Source organism: Oratosquilla oratoria, chromosome 7 (assembly GCF_046742065.1).
Source record: "Oratosquilla oratoria isolate Oo_2021 chromosome 7, ASM4674206v1, whole genome shotgun sequence".
In the NCBI taxonomy this organism is placed as follows: Eukaryota; Metazoa; Arthropoda; class Malacostraca; order Stomatopoda; family Squillidae; genus Oratosquilla; species Oratosquilla oratoria.
In genome coordinates, this window is record NC_134783.1 from 50,945,596 (window position 1) to 50,955,648 (window position 10,053).

General features: G+C 45.5%; 1 protein-coding gene across 8 annotated transcripts in view; it reads left to right on the forward strand.

Moving 5' to 3' along the window:
- The window catches only part of LOC143027151 (uncharacterized), a 313,416-nt gene that overhangs the window by 295,189 nt on the left and 8,174 nt on the right, over positions 1–10,053 (forward strand). For 6 of the 8 annotated variants that reach the window (XM_076188226.1, XM_076188225.1, XM_076188224.1 and 3 more), the window contains 8 exons: positions 453–581; positions 789–924; positions 1,147–1,704; positions 1,973–2,110; positions 2,735–2,874; positions 4,282–4,399; positions 6,549–6,717; positions 8,792–8,980. In XM_076188226.1, the coding sequence (XP_076044341.1) occupies positions 453–581; positions 789–924; positions 1,147–1,704; positions 1,973–2,110; positions 2,735–2,874; positions 4,282–4,399; positions 6,549–6,717; positions 8,792–8,980 (1,577 nt within the window). The remainder of the gene's footprint in view (positions 1–452; positions 582–788; positions 925–1,146; positions 1,705–1,972; positions 2,111–2,734; positions 2,875–4,281; positions 4,400–6,548; positions 6,718–8,791; positions 8,981–10,053) is intronic. The other 2 variants (XM_076188231.1, XM_076188232.1) reach the window with 2 other exon arrangements.

A 10,053-nucleotide genomic window follows, 5' to 3' on the forward strand; every position in this document is an offset into this window, starting at 1 on the left:
TAAATTTAATCTTCATCGAGATATATTAAGTCATTTCTTGATTATTACCAAGACTTGTGCTCATGTAAAAATAAAAATGACATTTTTTTTTTTTTTTTTTAGTATTTCATGAGATGGGACTAGGGATCCAGCTGTCTGTAATTTCCTCCCAGGAGAATCAAAACACACGTTGACACGGATACCCCTTATAAGGGGGGAAAATTGCGAATAAAATTGCCATAGATATATTAATATTGTTTGCTGTAGCTATCATTAATACTGTATGATACTATATTACTATTATTACTATTTTATTATCCTATACTATACCTTTATACTAATATTATAATGTACTTGTATTTTGACTATTTCTGGTAAAAATTATCCTTAAAGTTATTGCAATTGATATATAATTGTTTAGTGTTTTTCAATTCATATGAGATTTGGTTAAATGTTTAGCTTTTCCTCTCCAGGTACCTGGCCATTGTGCGGCCGATGATGTACGGAACCCTGTTGACAGGCGCACGGTGTCTTCTCCTTCTCGGCTGCTGCTGGGGCCACGCCCTTCTGGTCGCCCTCGGTCCTCTCCTCGGTTGGTCCAGGTGAGTTCGCAGAAACCTTCTTCAGGCAGGTCCTCAGTCATGTTCCTGAAGAAGTGAGACGAGCATTCCCAGCTTCAGGATGAAAATACCCACCTGTTGCAGTTATTCGTAACCACCTGTAGCTCGCTATTCATATCGTGACTTGTCAAGAACCATCTGTTTTTTTTTCTTCTTCTGGGGTTATGACCATCTGTTCCCCATCTGTAGGTACGAACGCCAAGAGGGCGAAGGATGGTGTCGTGTGACGTGGGCAGGACACGGAGGATACGCCGGTGTCTGGGTCTGCACGGTCGTTCTCTTGCCCCTCGCGGTCATGGCAGCCTGTTACTACTTCATTCTTCAGGTGGGTCTTGGCGTCAACTTCAGCGTGTGCACGTGGACGCGTGCAAGCCTTGGTCCTTGGTAAACCACACTAAATCGTTGCCATAAACAAACCTAACATTTCCAATCACCGTTCTTGACATATGAACATGTAAAGTCCACGAGCTCCTTTACAAGTCTTCAGGACACATCGAAGACAGAATCTTAACCAAGCGCTCTCCCTTCTTCTCTCTTCGATCTACAGGTGGCACGGAACAAGTGCCGCCGGATCCATGTTGGCACTATGTTGAGGGCAGTGCCACCACCGAGTCCTTCCATCACCTCCACAACTGACAACACGACCATCACGGCCAACAGCACCGTTGCCGCGACAACAGTTGTCGATGGCTCCGTCAGTAGCGCAAACGCCAGCGAAGGAGGAGGTGGAGGAGGAGGAAGTGTTGGAGGAGGAAGTAGTAATGGAGGCGGAGGTGGAGTAGGACCTGTGTATACGATTGGCACGCCCTCCAGCATCCCCGTCACCCCTGCGAGCACCTCCTCTCTAACCCCGGGGCACCTTCCAGGGGCGGTGGACTACCTTTATGTCCCTCCTTCTTCAGGAGGAACTGGGAGTCTAGGTCCTTCGGCCGCCAACGGGAGCGTTGGGAATGGAGCCCCTGCTTCTGGAGCCAACGCCGTCAGCGCCCTTGGGAGAGGGGGGGTGGCTAACGGCGCCGCCCTATGCCAGGGGCTGACGGCGCTGCTCGATCAGCAGACGCTAACGAGGAGTCCGCTCAGTCGAAGCGCCAGCTGCGTCGAAAAGGTATTGTCACAATGACAAGTGTTGTCACTGGTTTCAGAAAGGATCGGTCACGTACAGCAGGTGCTGGGACTTTGCGAACCAAACTTTTTGTAACCTGAGACAACTTTACTGCTATCTGTACCACTGTTACTACAACATCGATACAATTGTTTGAAATTATATTCCTTTACAATAACTACGAAGTATTAGTAATATATCATTGGTATTACTCACTACTTTAAACAACGTTATTTTAGGAATCTTAATTTTTTTTTTTTTTTTTTTTTAGCTGTCAGTTCTGGGCGGCGGTATGGGCGTCGGGGGTGGCAGCGTGGGCGGCCTTTCAAGGGCCAGCAAGCGCTACGCCTCTTTTCGGGGCGTCAGTCGGACAATGAGTGATGGGGCGAGGTCGCTTTCTCTCCATCAGGTAATTAAAAAAAAAAAAAAAAAAAAAAAAATGTATAGATTTATTATTATTAGATCTTCAACTCTGTCACATTTCAAATGTGTTTTTGACCAACAACAGACAATTTTATTCAAAAGTAGGGTGGTTAGGTTAAAAAAAAAAAAAAAAAAAAAAAAAAAAAATATATATATATATATATATATATATATATATATATATATATGTTGAGACATTCTGACAGGTTGATGTAAGCGGAATAGGAAACACAGGAGTCTTGGTCTTGAGTTTATTCCTGACTAGTTTCGCAGGTATGCTTTTTCAAATTCCTTTGAAAAAGCATACCTGCGAAACAAGTCAGGAATAAACTCAAGACTAAGACTCCGGTGTTTCCTATTCCGCTTACATCATATATATATATATATATATATATATATATACATACATATTTTGTTGTCTTGCCTACAAAACCCAACTCGGGTTCCTCGGTCATGCCTGAAGAGGTCTCAGAGCTCAAAAAAAAAAAAAAAAAAAAAAAATCATAATTTGTTGTCTTGCCCACGGAATCCAACTCCGACTCCTCGGTCATGCCTGAAGAGGTCTCAGAGCTCCGAAAAAAAAAATCATATTTTTTTTTCTTCCCCACAGAATCCAACTTTGACTCCTCGTTCATGCCTGAAGAGGTCTCAGAGCTCCGTTCTGCCCAGGCCCTCCTTCAGACATAAGCTGGGCCTCGCTTCCCGGAAACCCTCCTGGAATTGGGAGTCCTCGCCTGCCAAAGGATTCAGGTGAGTCGGGTGTTGCTCCTCGAGGACAACCTTTGGAGGTTAAGCTTCAAGTTAACTTGAAGGTTAAACTTTTCTTTGTGTTAGTATGGGGTGATTCAAGCCTTAACAGATACTGTACTAATGCTCAGTCCACGTGGTACGCGGTACTTACCATATATCGTACCGTACCGTAAATCGTACCGTACCATATATCGTATTACGTGTATAGCCATGTGGAGCTGAAACCTTGCGGACACCGGATGTGACCCACATTTTTCATTGTTATACAAAAAAAAAAAAAAAAAAAGAATAGATGAATAAATAAAAGATATAATAATGATAATAATAATAATAATAATAATGATAATAATAATAATAATAATAATAATTAATGATAATAAAAAATGCAGTGAGTAATCAAAATAGCACTGTAGGCACTGTCGCGACTAACCCCGCTGACGCAGTTTTCACAGTTATACATCTCCCGTCCCTGATGTATTAATACAATAGAAATGCGAAATACAGCATAACAGCAAAATATACATTTGTAAAGCTGTGTTTTATCTCCTGGGTCAGTTCTTTTTGTCCGCCAAAGTGCATAGAAAACGACAACACGAAACCGCTTCGCACCGCGCCCGCGCCGCGGGTTGATCGTGTGAAGAGCTGTGTTCCCAGGCTCTCCGCCTCCAAGAGTTATTCAGTCCAATCGCATAACGCGACTTCTTGTGTTGCACGGCCAGAGTCGTATTGCACGTGGGTAATCGTGCAACATTGAACTACAATGCAAACCACAAGCTCCCGCATACAAAAAAAAAAAAAAAAAAAAAAAAAAAAAAATTGGACGCTCATGGTAATATAGATTGTGCTTCTGCACCCATCACAAGAACGAACCGGGTGTTGCCGTTTCTCAATTAGAGAAAATAGGAAGGTTGGTTAAGTTATGATATTGAGTTAACATTGAGTTACATGGACAAACGAACAACAACAGACCAATTGGTCCTTGCATGATTGCGAGGCTTTGAAGCTTGTTTTATGTGCGTACAGATATGTTGGTGTATCACCCTTTCTTATGTCCTGCAATGGACCAATAGTCTTCTTCTTATTCATTTTGTTTCATTTTCATATTAATCGTCATTATTATTGTCATTTCAAAATATCATTCGATAGCACCTTTTTTTTATATCAATTTTTTTTAAATATCAACCATGTAACATTATTGTGCTTGCCTCTACGTAACATCAATATTTACTTTTTATTTGTTTATTTATTTATTCATTTATTCATTTATTGATAATTCTTCTGTTGTAAGCGTAAATATTCGACGACAACATTTGATGGAAAATGATACTCTGCGATCTCTTGAAGGCTTCAATACTTCGTACTGATGTTTTTATTTTATTTTATTTTATTTTATTTTATTTTTCACAGAACGGTCTGCGTGGTTGTTGGTGCTCAGCTGGTAACTTGGCTGCCCTTCACCGCTTTAGCTGTGATCGAGGCCATCGCAGGACCTAGACATCCCCACATATTGCCCTACTGGACCAGGGTAAGTCGCACCTCAAAGCTATTTTCACCATACGTTGACCTAAGTCATTCCTCACTGCACCAGGGTTAGTTGCACCGTAAAGCTATTTTCACCATACATTATTATGACGTCCCCAATCTCGTGATATCGATATCTCGTGACGTCATCGATCTCTTGTGACGTCACCGATCTCGTGACGTCATAGTTTCATCACTTCTGTTTAGTAAACAGTTTACAGTTTGCAGTCTACATCATCGAGATGGGGAAGGGGGAGGGAGAGGTTCGTCAAGCAAGCGGTGATAAACCGCTGATTAACCGCGGTTTTGCCGCGGGCTCCCGCCTGTCCCCCTAACAAGGGGCTCTTGTCCTTCGCACTGTTTAGGGTGGTGCTCAGTTTCAGGAGGGATGACTGGATGAAGTTTTCATGAAGTGGTTTAAGTAGTGTTATTCTTAACAACTAACTTCGAGATGGGGAGGGGGTGGGGAGCGGAAGAGAAGGAAGGAGGGGGTGGGAGGGAGGGAGGGAGGGAGGAGCAAGGAAAGAGTGACTCAGCTGAAATAGGCAAGAACTGGTCAGCGAATGGAATAGACTTAGTATCCATTTAGTGAGCGCTGAAACTATTGGTCGTTTCAGGAAAAGGTTAGACAGCTTTATGGATGGGGATGACAGGTGGTCATGGACATGGAACTGCCTAGTGTAGGCCTTATGGTCTCTTGCAGTCACGGTTTCTTCCATTCATATGTTCTTCTTAAGAAAATAATCATCTCTTAGGGGAAATATCTCGTTAAGGAGATTAAATAAGAGTAAAATGAGATCTCAGTATTAATGAGCATAGTAGCGGCTTTTTACTCTCGTTATTGGAACTGAGAACAACGCGACCGTTCTTGTGAACGGTGCTCTCGTGTCCGCTTCAACTGTCACAAATTCGGGGAATGTCTTCAGAACACTTGGCAGAGTAATCATCATTGTCGTCATTTCCTTCTTCCTCCCTCACTCCCTCCCTCACTCCCTCCCTCCCTCCCTCCCTCACTCCCTCCCTCACTCCCTCCCTCACTCCCTCCCTCACTCCCTCCCTCACTCCTTCACCCTCCCTCCTTCACTCATCCCTCCCCCTCACACCCACTCCTTCCCTCTCCTCCTTCCCTCTCCCTCCTTCCCTCTCCCTCCTTCCCTCCTCCCTCCCCCTCCCCCTCCTACCCTTCTCCTCCTTCCCTCCCATCCACTCCCTCCCTCTCCTCCTTCCCTCCCCTCCATCCCTCCCCTCCTTCCCTCCTCCTCCCCATCCACCTTCCTTTCTCCCTCCACCTATCTTCCTCCATCTCCCTTCCTCCTTCCCTACACCTCCCTTTCTCCCACCATCTCCATTTCTCCCTCCATATCCTTCCCTCCGCCTCCCTTCCTCTCTCCACCTCTCTTCCTCTCTCCACCTCTCTTCTTCCATCTCCCCCTCCTTCCCTCTTTCCTTTCACCTCCCTTCCTCCCTCCACCTCCCTTCCTGCCTCCTCTCTTTCCCTCCCTCCACCTCCCCTCTCTCTCCCACTCCCTCCATCCTTCCCTCCCTCCCCCTCTCTCTCTCTCCCCCTCTCCCTCCTTCCCTCCTCCCCCTCCCCACCCATCGTCCCAACCTTCCGTTTTCTTTTTATCTCTGTACAGTATGTATACAAGTCTTGTATAAGAATTCTGACGGTGGTGACATAACAAACAGATGACGTCACAGGAGCGTCACATGGAAGATGATGACGTCATAAGGGGGAACGAATTGTCTTATTATTGGGAATTTCAAATAAATGGAAGATTCAGATTTTCGGGACGATTTTTTCCGAATTACAGAAATTTTCTGTTAAAGAGAGATTCGTTCATATACAGTAATCCCTCCCATATCCGAACTTCGCCATCATCCGAACATGATTTATGCGTGTGTGTGTGTGTGTGTGTGTGTGTGTGTGTGTGTGTGTGTGTGTGTGTGTGTGTGTGTGTGTGTGTGTGTGTGTGTGTGTGTGTGTGTGTGTGTGTGTGTGTGTGTGTGTGTGTGTGTGTGTGGTGTATGTATGCGTGAGTCTGATTGTAATAAATCTACCTCTCATATCCGAACACCCCCATGACCCAATGCGTTCGGATACGAGAGGGACCACATCCCATTCATACAAGACCTCATTCCTTCTCCTGTAGGCGTGTGCAGTTCTCCTTCTGTATGGCTCGAGCGTCTTCTACCCCATCGTCTACGGACTTTACAACCGCACCATCAGGAAGGAGCTCAGAGCTTGTCTGTTCCCCCTCACAAGTAGTAAGGCACTTCGAGCAGCTCCTCGGCGCCTCTCGGGTCGACACTCTAACTCAGGTACGACAATTTCTCACTTTGTTTTGTCAAATTGTTTGTCAAACACGGTTTGTCAAATTGTTCGTCAAACCCGGTTTGTCAAATTGTTTGTCAAACATGGTTTGTCAAATTGTTTGTCAAACCCGGTTTGTCAAAGTGTTTGTCAAACACGGTTTGTCAAATTGTTCGTCAAACACGGTTTGTCAAATTGTTTGTCAAACCCGGTTTTTCAAGTTGTTTGCCAAACAGGTCTGTCACATTGTAAAGCCCGGTTTGTCAAACTCGTTTGCCAAACATGTTTGAAATCATGTTTGACCGTGTGAATGCTATATTTGGTTGTCAAACATGTTTGACAAACACGTTGGAGATCATGTTTGACCATGTGAGTGGGATATTTGGTTGTCAAACATGTTTGTCAAACAAGGTTGACATCCAAATACCCCATTCACACGGTCAAACATCACTCCAAACAATTGTTTGACAAACCGGGTTTGACAGACAGTTTGATCGTGTGAATGGCCCTTTATACATATATGTATAGTATTTTGTGTGTGTTTATGAATACAGAAACTCTTCCCTCCATCACACTTAGAATCGGGACTTTTGGTCCGTTCTTGGTAGTTTAGCACTGAAGGTACGCCCCCTTTCGATAACGTCAATGGTTATTTCCTTATTAGGAATAAACAATTAAAATGAAATCTAAATTGAAGTATGTATATATGAATATATATACACATATATACACACTTTCTTCCCTATAAACATCACTGTGGAACCCCCGCCCCCCCAAATAAAATAAAATCCTGTCAATGAAATTTTCTAAAATGAAGAAGGCGGAGACATCTGTGAAGATTCATGACGTCATCTCAAGGTGGGCGGGGCCTTTCTGCCAAACTACTTTGCACAGCAAATTCCCAACCCCAGACCAAGTCAAGAACCTCTCTTAATGCAACGCCACACAAATAGTTTGCAAAGTTGTTCATATTTGTGAACGAATGCCAGCTGGCCTGGCAGTGGAGGGGCGTGGGCTATGTGCGGTCCCCCCACCCCCCGAATGGGTGTAGATGAAACGGAGTGAAGTGGAATTATGCCTTTTGACTTTGGCTATCCCCCTTATAAGGGGGAAAAAGCCCTTGGTATATGTACGAGCCTCACGATACCAAATGGACATATAATTACCAAATCCTTGGTATTTATTTCTGTATAAGAAAATACTTCAGCTGTGTAATAGATACAGTATGGAAAATACTGCCATCATAATAAACCATAAATATTGTATATGTAGCGTGATAACAACAGATTTTTTCAAAACTTTTGAACATGTCTGTACACCCACATGTTCTAACAGTGCTGACCAGCGGTGCTAGTCCCCAAACAGTGCTTAGCAGTGCTAATAGTGCTGAACATGTGCTGCCAGTGCTTAACAGTGTTGAATGGTGCGGAACAGTGCTAAATAGGGCTGAACATTATTCAACAGTGACAGTGCTGAAAAGCGCTGGACAGTGTTGAACAGTGTTGCCAGTACCGAACAGTGCTACATAGTGCTGAACACTGTTGAACAGTGCTGAACTATGCTGCCAGTGCTGAACAGTGCTGCCAGTGTTGAACAGTGCTGAACAGTTCTGTCAGTGCTTAACAGTGCCGAAAAGTGCTTAACAGTGCTGGGCAGTGCTGAACAGAGCCGAACAGTGCTGGACAGTGCTGGGCAGTGCCGAACAGTGCTGTACAGTGCCGAACAGTGCTGGACAGTGCCGAACAGTGCTGGACAGTGCCGAACAGTGCTGGACAGTGCCGAACAGTGCTGGACAGTGCCGAACAGTGCTGGACAGTATCAAAAAGTGCTGGACAGTGCCGAACAGTGCTGGACAGTACCAAACAGTGCTGAACAGTGCCGAACAGTGCTGGAGAGTGCCGGACAATGCTGATGGACAGTGCCGAACAATGCTGATGGACAGTGTCGGACAGTGCTGGACGATGCTGAACAATGCTGGACAAAACTTTGCAATGCTGGACAATGCTGAATAGTGTTATGTACATATGCTGAAGGAGATTAGGTTAACGATTTCAACCCCTTTGTTGTCCTCCTCCTCGACAGGGAGTCTTCTGGACTTCTCGCCAACTCACCGCATCAGAAGGGGATCTTCTGAGCGCAACACGCGTCCCACGGGGCTCCACGTGTCCAAGTCCGCCCCCACCAACGTCCTGCCCTCCCTCACGCCCACGCTGGAAGTGGACCTGCCCTTGGGCGTCGCCCCTGGGCTGAGGAAGCCCTCGCAGGATTCTGGTAGGTGCTCTTGGAAGGGAAGGGAGGGAAGGGGAAGGGAAGGGGAAGGGAAGGGAAGGGAAGGGAAGAGAGGAGCGGAGGGAAGGGAAGGGAAGGGAAGGGAAGGGAGGGAAGGGGAAGGGAGGAGCGGAGGTAAGGAAGGGGAGAAAGGGAGGGGGGAAAGGTGAGGGAAGGGAAGGGAAGGGAGAAAAGGGAAGGTAAGGGAGGACGGAATAGGTAGGTAGGGAGGGAGGAAGGGAAGGGTGAGAGCTTTCTATATTTTATCTATCTACCTATTTATCTATTTTCATTTATGTCTTTTTTTTATAAACTCGTTACTCACAAGAAATTAAGGATTTCGAAATGTCACATGTTGCTGTTGTTGTTTTATTTGAAAAAAATATAGGTTAAGTTATTTCTTCTAAACAGGAGAAATATGATTTTCTTTCACAAATGTTTTGCAATTTTAGCATTATCAAGTTTCTATCCAACGTATATGCGTGTGTGTGTGTGTGTGTGTGTGTGTGTGTGTGTGTGTGTGTGTGTGTGTGTGTGTTTATATTTATTTACTTGATTATAGGGTGCAGGAAAGTATCTACACTCGACTGGTCCCGTCTCCTATTCTCCAATTCTCTCATACTTAGCCTCAAATTCGTGTGATTGTCAAGACCGACTGGAGTCCTAAAAGTCCTTAGTTCGAACTCATTCTGGCCTCGTTCCTCTTAAGGCTTGGTTCGCCCTTGCACGTTCCTCCGAATCCTCCACAGTGCCGTGCCATTGGCCCTCTAGAGTAGGGGTTCTCAACTTCTCCTATATACCCCGTTTTTATGAATTTCTGTTCATTGGCTTCCTAGAGAGGGGAGGGGGAAAGGGGGGAGAGGGAATGGAGGGGGAGAGGGAATGGAGGGGGGAATGGAGGGGGAAAGGGAATGGAGGGGGAGAGGGAATGGAGGGGGAGAGGGAATGGAGGGGGAGAGGGAATGGAGGGGGAGAGGGAATGGAGGGGGAGAGGGAATGGAGGGGGAGAGGGAATGGAGGGGGAGAGGGAATGGAGGGGGAGAGGGAATGGAGGGGGAGAGGGAATGGAGGGGGAG